The sequence below is a fragment of the Acanthochromis polyacanthus genome, chromosome 8 (assembly GCF_021347895.1).
Source record: "Acanthochromis polyacanthus isolate Apoly-LR-REF ecotype Palm Island chromosome 8, KAUST_Apoly_ChrSc, whole genome shotgun sequence".
NCBI classification, from domain to species: Eukaryota; Metazoa; Chordata; class Actinopteri; family Pomacentridae; genus Acanthochromis; species Acanthochromis polyacanthus.
The window spans coordinates 103971-129542 of NC_067120.1; the positions used below are offsets into that span (position 1 = coordinate 103971).

The 25572-nt window shown below is 39.8% G+C and overlaps 3 protein-coding genes across 4 annotated transcripts; all 3 read left to right on the forward strand.

Annotated features, from left to right (window-relative positions):
* On the forward strand, nt 1-24204 carry LOC127535183 (homeodomain-interacting protein kinase 1-like). 2 transcript variants are annotated; one of them, XM_051952359.1, is made up of 9 exons: nt 1-37; nt 21557-21807; nt 21978-22166; nt 22314-22495; nt 22602-22731; nt 22818-22928; nt 23019-23102; nt 23223-23395; nt 23547-24204. In XM_051952359.1, exons 2-9 carry the CDS (start codon nt 21577-21579, stop codon nt 23845-23847), a joined length of 1401 nt encoding a protein of 466 aa, XP_051808319.1. In that variant the 5' UTR covers nt 1-37; nt 21557-21576; the 3' UTR covers nt 23848-24204. The 2 variants fall into 2 exon arrangements, with proteins under 2 accessions (XP_051808319.1, XP_051808318.1); XM_051952358.1 differs by lacking the exon at nt 1-37 and adding an exon at nt 20247-20426.
* LOC127535087 (homeodomain-interacting protein kinase 2-like) lies at nt 2274-3513 on the forward strand. The gene is made up of 5 exons (XM_051952054.1): nt 2274-2336; nt 2423-2533; nt 2624-2707; nt 2828-3000; nt 3152-3513. Exons 1-5 carry the CDS (start codon nt 2274-2276, stop codon nt 3450-3452), a joined length of 732 nt encoding a protein of 243 aa, XP_051808014.1. The 3' UTR covers nt 3453-3513.
* On the forward strand, nt 15164-16565 carry LOC127535184 (kinesin-like protein KIF2A). Its single transcript, XM_051952360.1, has 2 exons — nt 15164-15312; nt 15471-16565. Exons 1-2 carry the CDS (start codon nt 15230-15232, stop codon nt 15664-15666), a joined length of 279 nt encoding a protein of 92 aa, XP_051808320.1. The 5' UTR covers nt 15164-15229; the 3' UTR covers nt 15667-16565.
* Nucleotides 24205-25572: the final 1368 nt, after the last annotated feature.

Here is a 25572-nt window from a genome sequence, read left to right on the forward strand (position 1 = left end):
CTTTTCAACAAAATCCAAAGAACCCAAGATTTTTGAGGTAAGTGACTTCACTGCTCTGTTTGATGAAGCAAACACCAGAGGAAACATTGAGAAGGAAGTTTTAAAATGTATTTTTCTAACAACTCTGTCCAATTTGTAATGAAATCTGTGAGTCAGAACAGGATGTAACACTCAGTTTTTTACTTGTCTTGTAATTTTTAACATCTGTTATTAAAAAGTAAGATCTTAGCAGTGTGGAAGGGAAGTGATGTGTTTCAGGTTTGGTCATAACTGGATAAACTGGACTAAAACTAAGCAGTACTCTGTAAAGAGCAGGACAAACATTTTTTGTAAGACAAAATTGGTTTTAAAGCTGAAAACTGGAATAATTTGACTATAACCATGACCAAATGCATAGATATGTTGGGATAGCAGGATTTTCTACTGGGAAATATTCATTTTGGAGTATATAATGATAATCTGATGTGTTGATGTGAGCAAGATTTAAGGTCACTTTTTCTGATAAGTAAATTAATTCAGCTAGTGTAATAAGTAAGGTAATAGCTCGTTCTGTTTCCTTAACTTGCAACATGGAGAGATTTCAACAATTTATTACAACATTACTCAGAAATATGTCACTATAAGTATTAAGTGCAGATAGATGAGAAAAACGGGCCAGTTTTTAGTCATTTAAAATGTCATTTTCAAAATGAAAACAAAGCTGAGAAATTTTCAAATTGTTTTTAAACTCATCTAGAATTCATGACAAACACAAAAACTCTGAGTGGAGACACCATTTCAATTGATTTTATTGAGTTATTTATTGGTTTATTGAGTAGTTTAGTGAAACCAGCTTAACACCAAACTCAGAGAGATCCAACATTTCAGCAAAATCTGATAACCAAACTTTGTGAAGTAGTAACTCCACTCTTCTGTTTATGAGTGAACACTTTGGAGTTTCTGAGGAAACATCCATGTAGTTTTGCTGCATACTGTCCATATGCTTATAACACAATTCAGAACAGGTTGTAACACTCAGTGCTGTTGTTTTCTGATAACTGGTTCAATATTTAGCAAATATGATTGAAACTGAGATCACAACAGTGTGGGTAAGATTACCAATGGTTCACAAAGACATCCATAGAATACGGTTCTCTTTGTGTCTGTTTCACTTTCAGACTTCTGGGACAAGATCAAATGAACTTTCAAAGTTCATCCTCGTCTTCATCCTCATCCTCATCCTCATCCTCATCCTCATCTTCCTCCGAGGGGAGTATCGCATGGCAGGGTTCGAATGGACAACAGCTACACGGTGGTGAAAAACTGAGAGATGGAGGCTTTGGAAGAGTGCTGACTGTGTGAAAAACAACACCGAGAGCACGTGGCTATAAAGATGCCACATGGAACAATCTAGACCATGAGGTAGGACACTGATTTCAGCTGAACAGTGACATAAGACAAAGACATGTTTTAAAAAGAGAAAGTACTACTACAAGAATTCTGAGTAGTGGTACTGTCATGCTGTGTACTTTTTAGTTGTTGAGAAGAACTGATTGGACTATGTGGCTAAGCAAACATATTGTGTCTCCACAGGCAGAAATCCCTGAAAAAGCTCTATGAGCCACATTCAAAGGAGTCCAACATCATTGAATACAAAGGAGACGTCTTCTTCGAAGATACGCGGCTGCCTGGGTGCTTGAGAAACTTGGACATCGACCTGTGGGACTAACGTGGAGAATTTCGCACAGCCAATGCGAATGGAACACGTCCGTGACAGTTATTCCAGCAGGTGTGACCTTCTATTGTCTCCTTCTATTTCTTCTCCTTCAGTGGTGCTAGAATCAACATGGGTGGTTGATTAACCTTGAACAACTTCTACTTTTATTGTCATCTGACACATTTCTTGAACAAACTCCTGATGAATGTTGTTACTTGCAGAATGGCTGTTGCTTTGAATGCAACAAAGAGTGCTGGCATAATCCACTGTGATGTGAAGGAGGATAACATCATGATGGTGGATCATGTAAGCAGCCCTTCAAAGTCAAGCTGATTGACTTTGGTTTGGCCAAGTACAGATCCGAAGCCCAAGCAGGAGAGCTATTCCAAGTACTTGAATATAGGTATGAAATACCGATACTTTTTAAACATTGAGAAATCTTGAATTCAGCGCTGTCTCCTTACTGTCTACTGTGTCACATCTTCATTTGCTGTTTTTTCCACATTCAGAGCTCCAGAAATCACCCTGGGCCTGCCGTATTCAGAGGCCATCGACGTTTGGGTCCTTAGGCTGCGTGATGGCCTGGATGATGACTGAAATAGTCTCTTCGGATCAGGCTCAGACTCAGGAATACTTTACAGTGAGTAAATTACTGCAGCCGAAACACATTAGAAGCCGTCACAGGATTAGCTTCAGGTCTAACATGGTGTTCTGTTTTGTTTGCAGCTCCGACGCGTGATCCGTCTGCTGGGTCTGCCGCCGCAACATCTCATCGATGCTGGCCTGAGATCGCAATTATTTTTTCAGAAAAAGTCTGATGGTTTGTGGCGGCTGAAGGTACAATACTCCTACTGTGATTTTACCTCTGACCTTTACTCACTCAGTAAGATAAAGACTTTAGTAAGCATCATTGTTTTCTTCTTTCAGACACCTGGAGAGTATTTTGAGAGCGATCTCGTCCACTCCGACCCCACGGTTTACAAGTTGGACTCTCTGGATGAAATGAAAACGGTAGGTAGTTTTGGAAGCAGCAGCTAGTTGCTGAAAAGTCCCGTTCATTTATGGTATTCACATTTGACGGTGGAAGGTGATTTGACCGCTGTTGGACTTTCCAAATGTTTTCTGCACCAGGTGTATTCTGAGACGGACAACCCAGCAGAGGCTGATGAGAGGAGGGAGTGCATCGAGCTGCTGAAGGCGATGCTTCAGTGGGATGAGGACGACAGAATCACCCCCAGTGGTATCCTCAACCATCCTTTCATCACCAAAAGCTACCTCAACAGCAGCTCCCCCACCAGGAGTTGGTAAGTGTGTTTCTATTTACTTTGTACACAGGTTGTGAGACATTAGCAGCCCAGCAGGTGACAAAAGACTGATATGGACTTTTGTTGATTTCCATGTTTACATTCTCTGCTTGTCAGATGTAAACCCAACAGTGTATGTTTCCTTTTTTAGCGATGAACCGAAACCCTCCACCAGCAAGTTCATCATGGTTAAGCCTGCAGACCCAGAAAACAGAATTAACCTGACAGGCTTGCCCGATGAGGACGATGACCTTAAGAGCAGTGAGCACGAGGACAGTGACGACGCTGACACTGCCGAAGACACCGAGGACAGCAAGGATGGTTATGATGATGAAGACACTGAAGTCAATGAGGAGCAGAGAAAGACAATGAAGAAGAACTGCTTCCAACGTGTCTTCTCTTGGATTAAGAAGAAGTTCTGCTGCTGCTGTGTGTCCGATGTGATGAACTGAGCAGCAGTGATGGACTGGACTAACATTTCGGACTCACAGTTCCTGACCTCAGAATCCTTGGCTGGCTTTCTTGTTCTCTTTGTGTTTTGATCTCATGACTTTTTCTGGTATCCGTTCAATCTTCTTTCCCCTCACCCCAACGGTCGAGGCGACGGCCGCCTTGTCTGAGCCTGGTTCTGCCGGAGGGGTTCTTCCTGAAAAAGGAGTTTTACCTCCCCACTGTCGCCAAGTGCTTGCTCAGACAGGGATCCAAAGGAATTTGGATTTGTTGGATTTCTCTCTATAATTTTGTCTTTACTTTTAATGAAGTGTCTTGAGATCACACATTTGAACTGTAAATAAAATGGATTGAAATGAATTGAAAGGTTCACCCAAAAAGTGTCTGGATTTTGGTTCACATGGTTGATGCTCAAACTGTCCTGAGTCAGTCATGGCTTCTCAGTTGCATGGCAGAGCAGAGAATCTTTGCTTCTTTTTTTTTTTTTTTTTTACAAATACCATCGTATTTTGGTGAATTTTTGAATTTGACATTTTAAATGAAGTGACTACAATGAAATCTGACCAATTTAAGCTATTTTCAAGATGTTTTCTCTATGTAATCACACAAAACTGATGGTATTTATTACAAACAGTCGGAAAGTTGAACCACTCTTTCCATTTTTATAGTTTCTGGCTCTAAAAAGAGTGTGCATTTTGAAGATTTTGTTAAAAAGAATACATGCCTTGTAAACAAAGTGGTGTTACAAGGGTTTAAAGTGACAAGCACATCTCATTGCAGTGCGTGATGAAGTTATTTTTCCTGCACTCCACAACTTACAAGTCTCCCATAACTATCAATCTTAATCATTTGTAATCCTTTACATTTTCATTGTGTGGTTAATTTTGCAGAGCTCATTTTTTGCTCAGATGGTCAGGCATTTCCTCATGGAGCTGAAACAGAGACAGTATTGGTTGTCATTAAAAAAAAAAAATTACCATTGAAAAAAATTGTCATTGAAAACATAATTTCCTCTGCTATAGTCTTGAAGGTCAGACTTCCCCAAACCAAAGAAAAATAAATTACAAATCTAAAACAACCACATTTTCAAAGCAAAAAACATTACTATTGTTGAATTTTTTGGTTATCCACTCATTCATTTTGCTGTCAAACTACAGTTCCAGTAGTTTCTCCTCTGTTTTCTTTTTTCCACCATGTTTGTTTGTTTGCTGGGTCACTAGAAAGCAGGTGAGGTGAAGATAACCATGTTAGAGCTTCCCAACAATCTTAACCTTTCTAACCCAAACATGGACAGATTGTTGACCTCAAACCTCTGAAAGTCAGGCCAAAATATCTGCCGTACGTATTCAAGCAACCCAACCTGAATCTGGCAGAGACGGCAGTGAAGTTGGTTTTAGCCAGGAACACCAGCAGCTCTAATGCTGCTGACGTTACAGCCGCATCCAGCCAAACAAGCTCAGCAGGACCAGAATAGGATCCATCTTGGCTGTAGATTACTGGTATTGGTAAGAGTAGGTGCAAAAGTAAATGAAAATGCCACATTAACTCAACTTCATATTCTTGCTGCACATCAGCTCTAGATAAACTGATCCAATATAATAAAAACAGTGCATGTTAACTTAAAAATCTTATTACCACCTGACCATATTCTGTAATATTAAAATGAACAAAAGCTTTACTTATAGTAATAGGAGATGAGTACCAGCCTTTGTAAATGTCATATATTTTCACTAATACGCAGCATATTTTCTCTTTTGTTCATCAATGCTTTAGAATAATGAATAATGATTTCTACTACAGATAAGACTAAATGAGATTTGATTCCACACTGAAATATGTCAACAAGAGTTTGAAAAATTGGCATGAAATTTTGTACAAACATTTGTGGTCACCAGATCCTCTTTTCCTTTCAGCGCCTGCAGCTGGTCAAAGTTTTCCGTTTTGCTGCCCAATATCTCTCCAATAAGCATTATTAGTGCACGGTCATTCAGACAGACTGAAGTGGAGAGTTTTAGCTTCATACAGATTAAAATCAAGTTATTTTAATGATTTTGAAGCATCAAGAGTTACTAGCCGAGAATAATTACTGGATCTTAAGGATTGCGATGACTGTACTTTGACACCTGAACAGAATCACAGATTTAAAAATGTCACCTTTTGAAAATATCCCTTAGGGAGAGTCTGTGGGTTAGTTGGTTCTCGAAAACCATGGAAGAAATTGTTCATGTGGCCAAACATTTTTGAAGAAGTATCCTTTACATGCACATGGAATAACACATTTTAGTGTATAAAACAATTGCTTCCTGCTCAAAGTAAATTCTCATGTTCATGGTTTATGAGTGTCGTGTCTGTATAATTATTGAGGCATCTGAAACTATTGTACACGTTAGTGCATTAGTAAGCTACGAAATGAGGCTAAAGTGTTAGTATGTAGTGAACTGTAACCGCCTGGATGATGCATTTTTGTGATGAAGGCAAATTTGATAATTGGTAAATAATTACATTATTAATTTTATTTGGTATTTTTACATGTTAGAACCAAAATGATGTGACATTTTAATTTTGAGACTAGTGGAAGACAGACAGGACTTCAGCTTCTCTTAAGGATTTGGAGAGAGCTGTAGAAGAAGTAAAGAAGGGGAAGTTCATACGTCAGGTGAAGATCGACAGAATGACTTTTCCATGGGGTGCTGTTTGTAAAGCAGCTCATGCAAAAAATAACAGCAACATTTTGTCACATTTAGCTGTAACCATGTAAAAACACAACTGGTGTGAATTTTTGCAGGTCAACTTTTAGGACATTTACACCAGTATATGTCATCTCATAAATAACTGAAATAATTAAATCTAAATAGTAAATGTCACTGATAAATGTCAAATATTAAATCTAAATGTTAAATCTAAATCTAAATATAAATCTAAATCTAAATGTTAAATCTAAATCTAATAATAATCTAAATGTAAATGTTAATCTAAATGTAAATGTTAAATCTAAATGTAAATGTTAAATCTAAATGTAAATGTTAAATCTAAATAATAAATCTAAATCTAAATGTTAAATCTAAATCTAAATGTTCAATCAAAATCTCTCAGTTCCAACTAAATATTTAGCTAATAGACCCTTTAATGACCCACGTCACGAATGACGTCACAGCTTTAGCTGGAGGCAAAAGAGGAAGCCCGCGGCCGGACAGAAAGGCGAAAGACTGAGGGACTAGGCTCTATCAACTTTTCTAAAATGTCGTCCTGCTGTGTTTTGGATGCCAGAGAAGGAGGAATGACATTGGCGAACGCAAATTAAAGTTTTATAGGATTCCACCGAACACTCGTGCTCAGAGGGAACGAAGACAGTGGTGGTTAAATGCACTGAGGCGAAAAGACTGGACAGAGACGATCAGCTGCAGTCAATTCCAGCCATTTTCAGTACAAAAAAAATCGCTAATATTCTATTTGTAAATAAAAATATTCAATTCAATTCAGCTTTATCCAGACACTGGGTCCAAATACACACACCATAAGAACAAGGACACAACAAGACACAGAAAAAAATACAATCAAAAACAATAACCCGTTAAATATGACGAGAAATACAGGGAATATTGGACGCGCATCGCAAGGTGCATTTCCTTGAAAACGACCGATTCGTGGATTATATACCGACTTCAAGACATGTTTTGAACAAAATAGTTTACTGGCTTGTGTTGTCTGGATGACCAAGGTTAGATTATGGCCGTTTTTGTGGCATATTTTCATCTGTGTGTAATAATGAACCCGGAAATGTGAGTCACGCTGTGTACGTTAAAGCCGTGTACAGAGAAAGGATGGATGGATATTCGTTGTTTGTCGGACAAATGTGTTTATATTACCCGCTGTGGTAATCACATCTGAAAGTGGTTTTACCGGCGGATTCATGACAATCTAAGCTTTCCATCGACCAGCGATGACATGTTTCGCCGCATGTCGTCGTTTCGCCGCTGGTTGTCTATGTGGTGTCCATCAAACGACGTGGGCTTTATAGATAATTGGATCGCTTTTGGGGAAAACCTGGTCTGATTAGGAGAGACGGCATCCATCCCACTTTGGCTGGTGCAGCTCTCATTTCTAGGAATATGGCTGATTTTATTAGTACTCCTAAAGCATGACAACCCAGAGTTAAGACCAGGATGCAGAGTTGTAGTCTTACACACCTCTCTGCAGTTTCCTCACAGCTGTCACCCTCCAGTAATTCAGTTAACTTTATTGAGACTGTGTCTGTCCCCCGACCACCAAAATTCAATAAATTACACAAATCAAAAATATACAAAAGAAATAGTAACCACAAAAATTTAATAAAAATTAATACCACTATTTCAACAGAACACAGAGACAGGAAAATTAAATGTGGTCTGTTAAATATTAGATCTCTCTCGTCTAAATCTCTGCTAGTAAATGAGTTGATAACTGATCACCAGATTGATTTGTTCTGTTTGACTGAAACCTGGTTGCAGCAGGAAGAATTTGTTAGCCTAAACGAATCAACTCCCCCTAGTCATATTAACTGTCATATTCCTCGAATCACAGGCCGAGGAGGAGGAGTAGCAGCAATCTACCATTCTAGTTTAAAATTGAACCAGAGGCCTAAACCTGATTACAGCTCATTTGAAAATCTCACTCTTAGTCTCTCTCATCCAAATTTGAAAGCTCAGAAACCAGTTTTATTTGTTGTTATATATCGTCCTCCTGCTCCTTATTCTGAGTTTTTATCTCAATTCTCAGACTTTTTATCTGAATTAGTGCTCAGTTCAGACAAAGTTATTATTGTGGGTGACTTTAACATTCATGTTGACGTAGACAGCGACAGCCTTACAACAGCTTTTAATTCATTATTAGACTCAATTGGGTTTTCTCAACATGTAAATAAACCAGCTCATAGTTTTAATCACACTCTTGACCTTGTCCTGACTTATGGCATAGAAATTGAAGAGTTAACAGTATTTCCCCAGAACCCTCTTCTTTCTGACCATTTTATGATAACATTTCAATTTAAAGTAAAGGATTGTTTAGCAGCTGAGAACAAATATCATTACAGTAGGTGTTTGTCTGACAATTCAGTATCTAAATTTAAGGAAATAATACCCTCACTGTTTACTTCAGCAACATTTACTGATAAATCAGAAGGCAATTATAATTATTTTACCCCCACAGAAGTGGATTATTATGTTAATAATGCTTCAGCCTCACTGTGTACAACTCTTGATAGTGTTGCACCTGTAAAAAAGAAAGTTATATCTCAGAGAAGACTTGCTCCTTGGTATAATTCCCAGCTGCGGACTTTAAAGCAGGCATCCCGAAAGCTGGAAAGAAAGTGGTATTCCACTAATTCAGAGGAAGTGTATGTGGCTTGGAAAAATAGTCTAGTAATCTATAAAAAAGCTCTTCGTAATGCCAGGACAACTTATTATTCATCTTTAATAGATGAGAACAAGAACAACCCCAGGTTTCTCTTTAGCACTGTAGCCAGGCTGACAAAGAGTCAGAGCTCTGTTGAACCTTGTATTCCTTTAGCTTTAACCAGTAACGACTTCATGAGCTTGTTTACACATAAAATAGTTATGATTAGAGATAAAATTAATCTGGCCCTTCCTACAAATGTCACAGATGCTTTTGAATTGGCTGTTAGACTTGATGAATCTTTAGAATTCTTCACTCCTATATGTCTCTCTGAACTAATTTCAACAGTTTCTACATCCAAACCATCAACATGTCTTTTAGATCCTATCCCAACTAGACTCTTCAAGGAGATTTTACCTTTAATTAATTCTTCAATGTTAGATCTGATTAATCTCTCTCTAGTAACAGGCTATGTACCACAGGCTTTTAAGGTTGCTGTCATCAAACCTTTGCTTAAAAAGCCCACTTTAGATCCAGATGTGTTAGCTAACTATAGACCGATATCCAACCTACCATTTCTCTCTAAAATTCTGGAAAGAACAGTTGCAAATCAATTATGTGAACACTTACAAAGGAATAATTTGTTTGAAATGTTTCAGTCAGGCTTCAGAGTGCATCATAGCACAGAAACAGCTCTAGTGAAAGTTACTAATGACCTTCTCATAGCATCAGATAATGGACTAGTCTCTATACTTGTTTTGTTAGATCTCAGTGCAGCGTTTGACACAATCGACCACAACATTTTATTACAGCGTCTAGAACATTCAATTGGCATTAAAGGGACAGCACTGGACTGGTTTAAATCCTACTTATCAGATAGGTTCCAGTTTGTGCATGTCAACAATAACTCTTCTGAGCATACTAAAGTTAATCATGGAGTTCCTCAGGGTTCTGTCTTAGGACCGATACTTTTCACATTATACATGCTTCCTTTAGGCAATATTATTAGGAAGCATTGTATTAACTTCCATTGTTATGCAGATGACACACAATTGTATTTATCTATGAAGCCAGATGAAACTGATCAGTTAGCGAGACTGCAAGATTGTCTTAAGGACATTACAACCTGGATGACTTTTAACTTCCTACTGCTAAATTCAGACAAAACTGAAGTCATTGTATTTGGCCCCAAACATCTTAGAAACTCGCTTTCAAAGCAAATAGTTACTCTGGATGGCATCACATTGGCCTCCAGTACTACTGTGAGGAATCTTGGAGTTATTTTTGACCAGGACATGTCCTTTAACTCACACATAAAGCAAGTCTGTAGGACTTCCTTTTTTCACCTGCGTAATATTGTAAAAATCAGGAACATTCTGTCTCAGAGTGATGCAGAAAAATTAGTTCATGCTTTTGTTACTTCCAGGCTTGACTATTGCAATTCCTTATTATCGGGTTGTCCAAATAGTTCTCTCAAACATCTACAGTTGATCCAAAACGCTGCTGCGAGAGTACTGACAGGAGTTAGCAAAAGAGATCATATTTCCCCTATACTTGCTTCTCTTCACTGGCTTCCTGTTAAATCCAGAATAGAATTTAAAATCCTTCTTCTGACATATAAAGCTCTTAATAACCAATCTCCATCATATCTTAAAGATCTGATAGTACCTTATTATCCAAGTAGAACTCTTCGCTCTCAAGCTGCAGGCTTACTTGTTGTTCCTAGAATTTCTAAAAGTAGAATGGGAGGCAGAGCCTTCAGTTATCAGGCGCCTCTCCTGTGGAACCTGCTCCCAGTTTGGGTTCGGGAGGCAGACACCCTCTCTATTTTTAAGACCAGGCTTAAAACGTTCCTTTTTGACAAATCTTATAGTTGGGGCTGACTGGGTGACCCACAGGGGTTCGGCTTGTGTCTTCATTGCACAGCTGACTCCCTCTTGGACGTCCCTTCGTTCTGCCTCTAGTCATGCTGCTATAGGCCTATAGGCTGCTGGGGGACTTTTCTTGACGCACTGAGCCCTTCTCTATCTACCTTTACATTTAATATGTATACCGTTATTGCAGTACATTCACTCTGTTTCCCCCTGTGCTATTTCTCCGAGTGTCCCTGGTCCCAGAGCTGGATGCTTCAGATCTGCGGTTGATGTTCCACCAGCTGGTCCAGTCTCCACCATGTCCACTGTGGGATGCTGCTGCTGACCTTCCTCCAGCCCTCTGCTTCCAACTCCCTTTTTCCACCAGTCAACTCTGCATTGCCTTCACTATACTGTTATGCTAACTTACATACTGTTTGAATTTTACTGCTAGCTATATATGGAGTATGTTTAATGTCAGAGCCGTACATCATAAGAGTAAATTATGAGTCAGTTTTCAATGTTAGCTTATACTTTGTCTGTGTCACATATCCTGTCATGCATGTATCCAAATGTGTGTTGTGTTTTCCTTGCTTTCCCACCCCTCCCTCTTCTCCCATCCCTCCCCCTTGCCCTCTTCTGTCCTTCTCAACCCGCCCGGCCAGCAGGCAGATGGGTCCCCCCTATATAGAGCCGGGTTCTGCTCGAGGTTTCTTCCCTGTTAAAAGGGTGTTTTTCCTTGCCACTGTCGCCTTTGGGCTTGCTCTGGGGGTCAGGCATTTGGGTTCTGTAAAGCGTCTTGAGACGAGTTGACTGTAATTGACGCTATATAAATAAAATTGAATTGAATTGAATAGTGTTTGTATAATCGCGTTTGCAGCCTTCGGACATTCTTTAAATTCCTATGCAAGTGTACCGCCGGCGGTACACTTAAGTTTAACGGGTTAAAAATGCTCGAGTTTGCAGCGCAAACTCCCAGCGCAAACTATGTACTCCCAGTCCTGCTTGACTTCTCGCTCCGCTTTTGCCTCCAGCATAAGCCACGCCCACAAAAAACGTCACAATGTTTGTAAACAAATAAAGGGTCTATATGCAAATTGACACTCCCGGTTACAGGAAGTACCAAAATAAAAGCTCGGGGAGCTCGCTTAGTGATATGTGAACTGTCATGTCTGCCTTGCCGTCATCTCGGTTCCACTCGGTCACTGTCGCTACGCGCCCCACGCTTACCACACAATGTCGAGGGATTCACCTTTGGCTGAAAGTATTGGAAGGGCCGTTCTGGCAGCTATACAAGAAATTAACCCAGCGTCAGCTACAACGGCTGCCGCAGAGCCACAACAGCACTCGGTAAGTGTTTCCTGCCTAGCATTAGCTCAAGCAAGGCTTGTAAATGAGCTAACGTTAGCCCAGACGAGATTTGCTACTAGCGTCAGTTCACTTCATGCATAGTATAGTTGCTTTTTTAAAAATGTTATTTCTGAGCACACACGTTTTGACACTTTGAAGAAATGTCGCTAATGCGTTGACAATGTCTCTACAGGCTGTTCGGAACTACGCTGCTCTTAGATCAGCCACACCGTCTACCTCCACTTTGACATCCTACCGCATGCTATGCTGTCATACTGATTAGACCTAGATGTCTATTTGTGTTTTTAACATGACTTGTGTAATATTTCCACTTTAATTTTATTGCTGGTTTCATATTACATACATCATGTAACAGCGTAATTACGTGTTTCTGATTTGAATCATATTCTTAAACTCTTCAGGACTCCGGCACTGATGGTACGGTATCTTTAACAGCACCAGACTTCACCCCAGTGACCTCTCAGTCAGTAAGTACTGATCAGTAGTCATGTTTATTTTTTCTGAGTTGCTGTCATATGTGGATTTTCCAGATTATTTAATATCATTAAACTGTAAGTCAGCAATGAGTATTATCTCAATAGTTGTCTTCAGAATGGACTGCTTAATGCTCATCTGTAATGAAATGTTATTACATTTTCTTCAAATGTGTAATAAATGTCTTTAATATGTTTCAATTTCTTTTGAATTAGCCATCTTTTGTGATCCAAACATATTCAAAGTCATATTTATTTCCTGTGTTGTAGGGTACCTACCAAGGAAGGCATGATATATCCAGAGAGGAGCTTGAACATGTTCTTTCCCTGAAAACCACTTTTACTGAAGCAGCATCTACTCTTGGAATCTCAAGGCCAACTTTCTATAAATTACTACAAGACTACAATATTCCAACATCAAAATTTGATCTAATCAGTGATCAACAATTAGATATTGAAGTGTCACAAATAAAAACTGAACACCCAAATGTTGGTGAAGTGATGCTCATGGTGCATCTGTATAAAGGAAAATTTGTTTCTTTATTTTTCAATCGAAAAAAAAGTTGCTCCAATCGCAAAACATGTTCTCAATCAGAAAAAACTTCACTTCAATCAAAAAAAACGTTTTCAATCAAAGAAAAAACTTGTTCAAACGCAAAAAAATATTTGTGCTATTTGTGGATTATTTACTGATTTCAAGACATGTTTTGGACAATATATTATACTGGCTTGTTTTGTCTATATGTCTAAGCTTGGATTATGGCCGTTTTTTGTGGAATATTTTCATCTGTGACCAGTTATGAGCCTTCAAAGGTGAGTTTTGCTGTTTACGTGATTTGTTGTTTGTTGGACAAATGTGTTTATATTAGCCGCTGTGGTAATCACATCTGAAAGTGGTTCATACCGGCGGATTCATGAGAATCTAAGCTTTCCATGGGTGTATAGTGTTTCTATCATGGAGTTTGCAGCTTTGGTAAGTTTTGAAAAATGCTGATGCACATCTCAAAACGGCCCGAATACGGGACGCTGAACCTCTAATCGGGGTCCCCACGCGTCCTGGAAAACCTGAAAGATGATAGACCAATTTTGCAGTCATGGAAAACATATGGAAAATAAAATGCCCAGGAAAAGCTTGAATTGTCCTGGAAAATGATTTATCTCGTTCTTCTTAATGGACAAAAATCAGACATAGGAAATTAAGTGAAAATGTTCTTGGTAACTAATGCACACTTAACTATAAAATAGGAGTAGCTAAAATAATGCAAGTGAATAAATAAGATCTTGAAAATGAAAAACAATGGTGACAAAAATAAAAAAAAATGGCAAATTGAAATTTAGGGTACATAAACAGTAAATCAACATAATATATTCATAAGAAATCAGAGTAAATAAAGATTTAACAAATAGTCTGAATCCTAAATGTATAATACTAAGACACTACACAAACGCCAGAAACCGTCCTGAAAAATGATTTCCAGAAAAGAGTGGGAACCTTGTTAATTCATATTAATTTGACTTTAACATTTTAAGCCACTTGTTAATATTCCTCTGTACTTTGTGTTTTTGTCTTGCTTGACCTTGTTTTTGCCTAGGTAAGTGCAGAGTTCACACGCATGACCACCGTCCCACTTGTGACGAAGCTTAATTCAGTTTTATTCATATAGCAACCGATCATAACACAAGTCCTCTCGATGCACTTTGTAATGTGAGGACAAGACATTGTTGTAGAGAAAAACCTCACAGGTAGCCCCACGCTCCAGCACTGAATAATAAACTTGCTTCAGAAGCTGTATATCCTAAAGTGCATTTGAGCATTTGTCAAACTGGTTGCTATTATGTTAACAATAATAAAACTATTAATCATTATATCATTATACTTGTTGTATTCCAATAATAATGATGAGCACTGAACAGGTCACACCTGACTGACTAAACAATACAATGAGCACATTGTGTTGTTTTACAGAACTGAATTAGTGACTAACATGTTTATTGTGTGTGCACATAATTATTTATTGTATCTTGCTTTAGCAGATAGAGAATAAACTTGTGTTCTGTCTTCTTCTGCAGGTTCACTGCCAGACCTCTAGTGGAGACCATCTTTGAGAGGGGCATGGCCACCTGCTTGGCCTACGGACAGACAGGAAGCGGAAAAACACATGTGAGTTACAGGCAACGACTTTTTCTCTTGCAAAAGCTGAAACTGAGGGTTTTTACTTTGTTTCAACTCTGCTGAATGTAACTATATCTTCACCTGTATTGCATTGTAGACTATGGGTGGAGATTTCTCTGGAAAGAACCAAGACTGCTGGAAAGGAATTTATGCATTAGCTGGTAAGCAGATAAGCTGTGATTTCTGACCTAATTTAATGCACCTCGTTGACTAAACTACTTCACATTTTAATTGTGTGGGTATTTTGTAGAGATTCTACTTTAACATGGTTGAAATCGTAAATCTCTTTTTGTGCGGCTCAGGATGTATTTGTCATTTTGAAGAAACCCAATTACAAGAATTTAGATCGACAAGTGTATGCAGCCTTCTTTCAAATCTACAATGAAAAGGCAAGTGTAATCATCTCGTGATTGGTGTGACCATATTTCATGTGTGATCAACACTAACCGACGCTGACTGTATTGTGCGTGTGCTGACAGGTGTTTGACCTCCTGAATCGTAAATCCAAGCTGAGGGTGCTGGAGGATGGGAAGCAGCAGATGCAGGTTGTGGGGCTTCAGGAGAAGGAGGTCAAGTGCACAGAAGATGTCCTGAAACTCATTGAAGTGGGCAACAGCTGCAGGTAGGACAACAGAAACATTGCTGCATTTGTTCAGTACATGTTTGATAAACATATTGCAACTGTTGTTACTTACATGTGCAAATGTCATTGTCTTTCTTTCTCCATTCACCCTCGTTCGCCTGTTGTTCATCTTTACATCTCTTTCCTCTCTCTTCCAGAACATCAGGGCAGACGTGTGCCAACGCTCACTCATCCCGCAGCCACGCGGTGTTCCAGATCATTCTTCGGAGGAAGGGAAAGATGCATGGGAAGTTCTCCGTCATCGACCTTGCAGGAAATGAGAGGGGCGCCGATACGTCGACTGCCGACCGCCAGACTCTGTCAGGGTCCTCTCCTCATCCCATCCCCACCTGACATCCCTAAAAACCCCTTTTCCCTACCTTTCTCCTCTGTCTCTCTGCCTCTCTGTTCCTCTGTCTCTGTGTCTCCCTTTCAGTCTCCCATCCGCTCACAGCCATTTCAACCCAGGGGAAACACTGAACTAGACACACAGTCAGTCATCATCTCGCCATTTTGTGATTACTATGCTTTTTGCGCCTTACTAACTCTGTTTCCTCTCGTCTGCCTAGGACCAGCTGTCCAGGCTCCTTGCCCCTGCCCCGACCAGCCCATTCTGTTCCGAACCTGCTCTGCCTTGACTGCCTGGACCCCTTCTCCGATTCTCCTCCCCTCTCCTCGTCTTCTGGTGCCCCCCGGACCCCACCGAACCGTTACTGGACCCCGCCACGGAACCCCCGGACCAGCACCGCCGCCAGGGATCCGCACCAAACATCTGCCACCACACTCTGCTCCCCACCGGAGCCGCCACGGCCGCCGATCCCCGGCTTTACTCCCTCCCTGCTGCCAGAACCCTCTATCCATCTCCACTGCTTCCCGGACCATCTCCACCCCTTACAATAAACCTGTTTTACACCCAATTCCGCCTTGGTAGCGTGGTCCTCCGCACGGGTCCAGATCCACCTCACATGACAGACTGTCTGGAAGGAGCTGAGATCAACAAAAGCCTGTTGGCCCTGAAGTTCTGTGGACGGCAGCAGTGTTGTCCACAGTGTTTTCTGCCACTTGTTTGTTCGTGAAAAGACAAAATACACATTTATTTCATTCTTTTTATTTACTATATCCTGTCTTTCCCTCTCTTCTTGTTTCAGGAGTGTATCAGAGCTCTTGGTCGTAACAAACCACACGCTCCATTCAGAGCCAGTAAGCTCACCCAGGTCCTGAGAGACTCCTTCATTGGGGAAAATTCACGCACATGCATGGTCAGTTCTTTGTCCTGCTAAATAATCTGTGTGCATGTTGTCGTATACACCAACGGTGAATAGTGTGGACACACCTCCTCATTCAATGCTTTTTCTTTATTTGTATTGTTTTGTACATTGTAGATTAATACTGAAGATGAACACTTTTTGTTGACAATATAATTGTATATGTCTTATTTTATAGTTTTGATGTCTTCAGTATTAATCTACAATGTACAAAATAATGAAATAAAAAGCACTGAATGAGAAGTTCAAGTTTACTTTATTGTCTCCTGTGGGAGAAATTTGTCTTAGACAAGGCAAGAAGTCAAGCTGCACAGCAAAACAATAAAACAGAACACATACTATTAAGAATACATGATAAATACATGACATGTGAGCACAGTCAACACTCTACGCTTTGCCAACAGGTGGGAATATGCAGGGATGTGATTTTTCCGCGAATTCGCGGAATTCTGCTTTTTTTCAGGGATTGGAATTTACCGTGGATTTCCGCCGATTTCACAAGTTTTAACACTTTATTGTCCCTGATACTCCCGCACGATGGTCGCGATGTTAACGATAGCTTGTTAACGACGATTGTAAACGGCCCAGCGATCGGAAGTCACTGCGCCGCCGCCGCCGAGTTTGGAGAATGGAGAACACACCTACTCAGTCAAATGTTAGGTACCATCTGGCCCCATGTTGACCTAGGAGGCTGATATTGTATATACCGACTCACAGGGGCCCCTAGTACTTGTGGTTAAGATTTCGTCCCGTTCAGGTAAAAAATGAGGGTGAGGGTCTAATTCCACTGGCAGAAGGCTCTCAGGGTCGAAGAGTCTGACAAGGGTTCCGGTTTTCCTAACATGAACACTTGGTCAGATTTTTCTACTGGGACCCTGGGGCTGATCTTTTACTATGTTATACTGGGCTATATTTGGAGCTAAACTGTGGTGGTTTGGTGTCTCTATGACCTTCCTGTGACCCCTGGCGCAGGTTCAAAATGTCACATTTTTGGACATTGAAGCACCATAAATTGGTAATTTTTGCATCAAATGAGCTGAACCTTTTAGGGGTGATTCAGGTGACCTTGGTGAACAACTGATTTGAAGCACAAGTCTCTAGGTCGTTCCTGGGGCTACTTCCGGTTTGGGAGGGGCTAGCAAAACAGTTCCAGTGGATTTAGATTTTAGATGTTTCAGAGGTACCAGATCCCAGGTTTCAGCTCTCTGAGTGTAACAGAAGTGAAATGAGAGCAAAAGAGGGACATTTATGAAAAAATGTGTTTTTTTGGCCCTCATTCCTTCTTCAGGGCCCCTGGAGGTCTGAAACGTGCATGAGTGTTCACATTAGCCTCTATATATAGAACCTGTGCAGTTTGGTCCAAATTGGTGAAGGAATGTGTGAGATTTTGACCTTTTTAGCCCATTTTGAAGCGTTTGGACAATAAAGGGTTAATGGTCGAGTGAAAAACCGGCCGTGCTCGGGCCCCTTTTGAGCTAACTCTCTGAAAAAAAAATATGCAAGGTCAGGGCTTGGTCTAGTAGGAATGTGTCCGATTTGGTGTCACTCGACCCAAAAATGACCGAGCAGGAATTTTTTTGACATGTTTGAAGGCCTCAGGCTTCATCACTGCTAGCAGGCCTCACTCCTGACAACAGCGGGTTCCCATGGGGCTAGACCCTTGAAAACAGATACAGTGCTTCATGTGACTGCTCTGAATAGTCCCACACAATATCAGACTTGAATTCCACTGGGAATGACTTTTATGATACTTGATATGTTGCACAAAATGTCTCCTTCATTTGAAGTCTTTTTCCCCGAAGCTGTCAGGCTACTGAACAGGTCTCTGTAGACTCTGTTTTCATATCATCACCATCTCTCCCCCACATACACACATGCATACACACATGCATACACACCAGTGATGTGCGGTCAGGGGAGGCAGGTGAGGCACAGCCTCACCTGTCATCATGACAACAAAAAGAAAAAAGAAAGTGTACATAAATATTTTGCTGCAAACGTCATACATGTAGCTATGATACAGGACAAATGGTTCGGCATAGTTTAATATTCATAGAGGGAATAATAGATAATAATAATAATAGGTAATAGAATATTCTGATCTTAAGCTCGACTGTAGACAGGTATTTTGCAAACATTGTAAATCAACACACACACACACACACACACATATATATATATATACATATATATTGTTTTATTTAGAAATATGTGTTCATTAGTCAGTATTTTGTTTATATATGTATATATAGCGTAATAATATATTGTCTCTTCAAATGATTAAAATAATTGACTTTACTGCTATTATCTGCTTCTCTAACATATATTAGTGTGTGTGTGTGTTTATAGTGTTTACAAAATACCTGTCTACAGTCGAGCTTAATTTCAGAATATTCTATTACCTATTATCACTTATTATTGCCGTTATGAATATTACTATGCTATGTTCAGCACCCCATTGATTTACACCTGCATTTTGTGCTTCATGGCGCTAGGTGTGCTGTTTGCATGTTGGACATTGTTTTACACAGACACCACCGAAGAAGAAAGGTGCCGAAGTGCTGCACGTTTTTTTTTTTTTAAATTGAAACAGGAGTCTGTCTGCATGAATGTCCAGTGGGTTAGGGGTTGTCCATGAGTTTGATATCTTGAATCATGTTAAAAAGTTTTACAGCAGTCCGTTTTTTCATATGTTTCAGTGAGGAGAAGTATAGAGACATTTCTTTATGAAACATATTAAAAATAGGTTTACATTTTAGAAATCTGCATTTGTGTATGAAAAATTTCCCTGGTATAAAAATATAGCGGGCCGGAATGGAACCCGGGCCGCTGCGTCGGAGACCAGCTCCTGTACATGAGTGGCCTGCTTAACCCTCTCAGCTATATGGGCATCAGATACCCCGTAAGCAAAATGATTTCATAAATACCAGCGCACCGGCCCTTCGGTCAAACGGCCGAATGACGTTTACACAAATTTTGGCCCGAAGCCACATCTAATTGCGACCCCTGCATTACATTATAAATATGGGACGATGTAATGCAAAATATAGCGTTGGATTCGCAACGCTTTTACATTAAAAATATAATACACCCATTCGTTTGAAATACGTTCTGAGTGGCACGAAAAGTCCTCCGCTTGAAATGCATTGGTTTGAATTTCGTTGTGAGCAACACGAAAAACATGAGAAAATCGTGTTGGTGCGCACGAAACCATAGATTAATTTACTTAACAGTTTCACGAATCCTTGTGAGACCGGGTTGGGAAGACAGACAGGACTTCAGCTTCTCTTAAGGATTTGGAGAGAGCTGTAGAAAAAGTAAAGAAGTGGAAGTTCATACATCAGGTGGCAGATGAAGATCCACAGAATGACTTTTCAGCCCATCAGGTCATACATGAACAAATGGAGACAGATCTTACATTATATGAGATGGAAAATTTTAAATTTTACTTCAACATAATTGATGGCACAATTTACCCCCAACATGTTTTCTCCAAAGGCTGAACTAATTCCAAGTTTGTTCCCTTTGGAAAGCCATATTCCTCATATACAATGACTACACCAGTGTTTCAGCATTTTACATGAACCCAAATTTATCCACTGTGTGCTTTCTTTACAGTAAATATGACAGTTAAAAGTTTAAAAAATAACAACATTATATATATATATATATGCTGCTTTGTTTACATTTGAACGAGGTAGTGCTGCATTTAAATCAGGGTGCAGACAGTTCTGCACAGTGTCTTACAGATTTCAACAAGACAACAGGACTACTTGAAAGTAGCACGACATTGAGATTAAACTAAACCTCAACCTTTCAACAAAATCCACAGAACCCAAGATTTTTGAGGTAAGTGACTTCACTGCTCTGTTTGATGAAGCAAACACCAGAGGAAACATTGAGAAGGAAGTTTTAAAATGTATTTTTCTACAACTCTGTCCAATTTGTAATGAAATCTGTGAGTCAGAACAGGATGTAACACTCAGTTTTTTACTTGTCTTGTAATTTTTAACATCTTGTTATTAAAAAGTAAGATCTTAGCAGTGTGGAAGGGAAGTGATGTGTTCAGGTTTGGTCATAACTGGATAAACTGGACTAAAACTAAGCAGTACTCCTGTAAAGAGCAGGACAAACATTTTTGTTAAGACAAAATTTGGTTTTAAAGCTGAAAACTTGGAATAATTTGACTATAACCATGACCAAATGCATAGATATGTTGGGATAGCAGGGTTTTTCTACTGGGAAATATTCATTTTGGAGTATATTATGATAATGTGATGTGTTGATGTGAGCAAGGTTTAAGGTCACTTTTTTCTGATAAGTAAATTAATTCAGCTAGTGTAATAAGTAAGGTGTTAGCTCGTTCTGTTTCCTTAACTTGCAACATGGAGAGATTTCAACAGTTTATTACAACATTACTCAGAATATGTCACTATAAGTTATTAAGTGTAGATAGATGAGAAAAACAGGGCCAGTTTTAGTCATTTAAAATGTCATTTTCAAAATGAAACAATGCTGAGAAATTTTAAATTGTTTTTAAACTCATTCTAGAATTCATGACAAACACAAAAACTCTGAGTGGAGACACCATTTCAATTGATTTTATTGAGTTATTTATTGGTTTATTGAGTAGTTTAGTGAAACCAGCTTAACACCAAACTCAGAGACATCCACATTTCAGCAAAATCTAGATAACCAAACTTTTGTGAAGTAAGTAACTCCACTCTTCTGTTTAATGAAGTGAACACTTTGGAGTTTCTGAGGAAACATCCATGTAGTTTTGCTGCAATACTGTCCAATATGCCTTATAACACAATTCAGAACAGGTTGTAACACTCAGTGCTGTTGTTTTATGATAACTGGTTCAATATTTAGCAAATATGATTGAAAACTGAGATCACAACAGTGTGGTAGATTACCAATGGTTCAACAAGACATCCATAGAATGTGGTTCTCTTTTGTGTCTGTTTCACTTTCAGACTTCTGGGACAAGATCAAAATGAACTTTCAAAGTTCATCCTCGTCTTCATCCTCATCCTCATCCTCATCCTCATCCTCGTCTTCCTCCGAGGGGAGTATCGCATGGCAGGGTTTCGAATTGACAACAGGCTACACGTTGGTGAAAGAACTGAGAGATGGAGGCTTTGGAAGAGTGCTGGACTGTGTGAAAAACAACACTGAAGAGCACGTGGCTATAAAGATGCCCACATGGAACAATCTAGACCATGAGGTAGGACACTGATTTCAGCTGAACAGTGACATAAAAAAGACATTGTTTTAAAAAGAGAAAGTACTACTACAAGATTCTGAGTAGTGGTACTGGTCATGCTGTGTACTTTTTAGTTGTTGAGAAGAACTGATTGGACTATGTGGCTAAGCAAACATATTGTGTCTCCACAGGCAGAAATCCTGAAAAAGCTCATGAGCCACAATTCAAAGGAGTCCAACATCATTGAATACAAAGGAGACGTCTTCTTCGAAGATACGCGGCTCCTGGTGCTCGAGAAATTGGACATCGACCTGTGGGACTACGTGGAGAATTTCACACAGCCAATGCGACTGGAACACGTCCGTACAGTTATTCAGCAGGTGTGACCTTCTATTGTCTCCTTCTATTTCTCTCCTTCAGTGGTGCTAGAATCAACATGGGTGGTTGATTAACCTTGACAACTTCTACTTTTATTGTCATCTGACACATTTCTTGAACAAACTCCTGATAAATGTTGTTACTTGCAGATGGCTGTTGCTTTGAATGCAACAAAGAGTGCTGGCATAATCCACTGTGATGTGAAGGAGGATAACATCATGATGGTGGATCATGTGAAGCAGCCCTTCAAAGTCAAGCTGATTGACTTTGGTTTGGCCAAGTACAGATCCGAAGCCCAAGCAGGAGAGCTATTCCAAGTACTTGAATATAGGTATGAAATACCGATACTTTTTAAACATTGAGAAATCTTGAATTCAGCGCTGTCTCCTTACTGTCTACTGTGTCACATCTTCATTTGCTGTTTTTTCCACATTCAGAGCTCCAGAAATCACCCTGGGCCTGCCGTATTCAGAGGCCATCGACGTTTGGTCCTTAGGCTGCGTGATGGCCTGGATGATGACTGAAGATAGTCTCTTCGGATCAGGCTCAGACTCGGAATACTTTACAGTGAGTAAATTACCGCAGCCGAAACACATTAGAAGCCGTCACAGGATTAGCTTCAGGTCTAACATGGTGTTCTGTTTTGTTTGCAGCTCCGACGCATGATCCGTCTGCTGGGTCTGCCGCCGCAACATCTCATCGATGCTGGCCTGAGATCGCAATTATTTTTTCAGAAAAAGTCTGATGGTTTGTGGCGGCTGAAGGTACAATACTCCTACTGTGATTTTACCTCTGACCTTTACTCACTCAATAAGATAAAGACTTTAGTAAGCATCATTGTTTTCTTCTTTCAGACACCTAGAGAGTATTTTGAGAGCGATCTCGTCCACTCCGACCCCACGGTTTACAAGTTGGACTCTCTGGATGAAATGAAAACGGTAGGTAGTTTTGGAAGCAGCAGCTAGTTGCTGAAAAGTCCCGTTCATTTATGGTATTCACATTTGACGGTGGAAGGTGATTTGACCACTGTTGGACTTTCCAAATGTTTTCTGCACCAGGTGTATTCTGAGACGGACAACCCAGCAGAGGCTGATGAGAGGAGGGAGTGCATCGAGCTGCTGAAGGCGATGCTTCAGTGGGATGAGGACGACAGAATCACCCCCAGTGGTATCCTCAACCATCCTTTCATCACCAAAAGCTACCTCAACAGCAGCTCCCCCACCAGGAGTTGGTAAGTGTGTTTCTATTTACTTTGTACACAGGTTGTGAGACATTAGCAGCCCAGCAGGTGACAAAAGACTGATATGGACTTTTGTTGATTTCCATGTTTACATTCTCTGCTTGTCAGATGTAAACCCAACAGTGTATGTTTCCTTTTTTAGCGATGAACCGAAACCCTCCACCAGCAAGTTCATCATGGTTAAGCCTGCAGACCCAGTAAACAGAATTAACCTGACAGGCTTGCCCGATGAGGACGATGACCTTAAGAGCAGTGAGCACGAGGACAGTGATGACGCTGACACTGCCGAAGACACCGAGGACAGCAAGGATGGTTATGATGATGAAGACACTGAAGTCAATGAGGAGCAGAGAAAGACAATGAAGAAGAACTGCTTCCAACGTGTCTTCTCTTGGATTAAGAAGAAGTTCTGCTGCTGCTGTGTGTCCGATGTGATGAACTGAGCAGCAGTGATGGACTGGACTAACATTTCGGACTCACAGTTCCTGACCTCAGAATCCTTGGCTGGCTTTCTTGTTCTCTTGTGTTTTGATCTCATGACTTTTCTGTATCCCGTTCTCAGTCTTCTTTCCCCTCACCCCAACCGGTCGAGGCAGATGGCCGCTCTGTCTGAGCCTGGTTCTGCCGGAGGGTTCTTCCTGAAAAAGGGAGTTTTACCTCCCCACTGTCGCCAAGTGCTTGCTCAGACAGGGAATCCAAAGGAAATTTTGGATTTGTTGGGTTTCTCTCTATAATTTTGTCTTTACTTTTGTCTTGAGATCACACATTTGAACTTGTAAATAAAATGGATTGAAAATGAATTGAAAGCTTCACCCAAAAAGTGTCTGGATTTTGGTCACATGGTTGTTGCTCAGAACTGCCCTGAGTCAGTCATGGCTTCTCAGTTGCTGTGCAGAGCAGAGAATCTTTGTTTTTTTTTTTTTTATTTACAAATACCATCGTTATTTTGGTGAATTTTTAAATTTGACATTTTAAATAAAGTGACTACAATGAAATCTGACAATTTTAAGCTTATTTTCAAGATGTTTTCTCTATGTAATCACACAAAACTGATGGTATTTATTACAAACAGTCGGAAAGTTGAACCACTCTTTCCATTTTTATAGTTTCTGGCTCTAAAAAGAGTGTGCATTTTGAAGATTTTGTTAAAAAGAATACATGCCTTGTAAACAAAGTGGTGTTACAAGGGTTTAAAGTGACAAGCACATCTCATTGCAGTGCGTGATGAAGTTATTTTTCCTGCACTCCACAACTTACAAGTCTCCCATAACTATCAATCTTAATCATTTGTAATCCTTTACATTTTCATTGTGTGGTTAATTTTGCAGAGCTCATTTTTTGCTCAGATGGTCAGGCATTTCCTCATGGAGCTAAAATGGCAACAGTATTGGTTGTCATTAAAAAAAAAAAAATTACCATTGAAAAAAATTGTCATTGAAAACATAATTTCCTCTGCTATAGTCTTGAAGGTCAGACTTCCCCAAACCAAAGAAAAAATAAATTACAAATCTAAAACAACCACATTTTCAAAGCAAATAACATTACTATTGTTGAATTTTTTTGGTTATCCACTCATTCATTTTGCTGTCAAACTACAGTTCCAGTAGTTTCTCCTCTGTTTTCTTTTTTTCCACCATGTTTGTTTGTTTGCTGGGTCACTAGAAAGCAGGTGAGGTGAAGATAACCATGTTAAGAGCTTCCCAACAATCTTAACCCTTCTAAACCCAAACATGGACAGATGTTGACCTCAAACCTCTGAAAGTCAGGCCAAAATATCTGCCGTACGTATTCAAGCAACCCAACCTGAATCTGGCAGAGACGGCAGTGAAGTTGGTTTTAGCCAGAACACCAGCAGCTCTAATGCTGCTGACGTTACAGCCGCATCCACCAACAAGCTCAGCAGGACAGAATAGGATCCATCTTGGCTGTAGATTACTGGTATTGGTAAGAGTAGGTGCAAAAGTAAATGAAAATGCACATTAACTCAACTTCATATTCTTGTTGCACATCAGCTCTAGATAACTGATCCAATATAATAAAAACAGTGCATGTTAACTTAAAAATCTTTATTACCACCTGACCATATTCTGTAATATTAAAATGAACAAAAGCTTTACTTATAGTAATAGGAGATGAGTACCAGCCTTTGTAAATGTCATATATTTTAC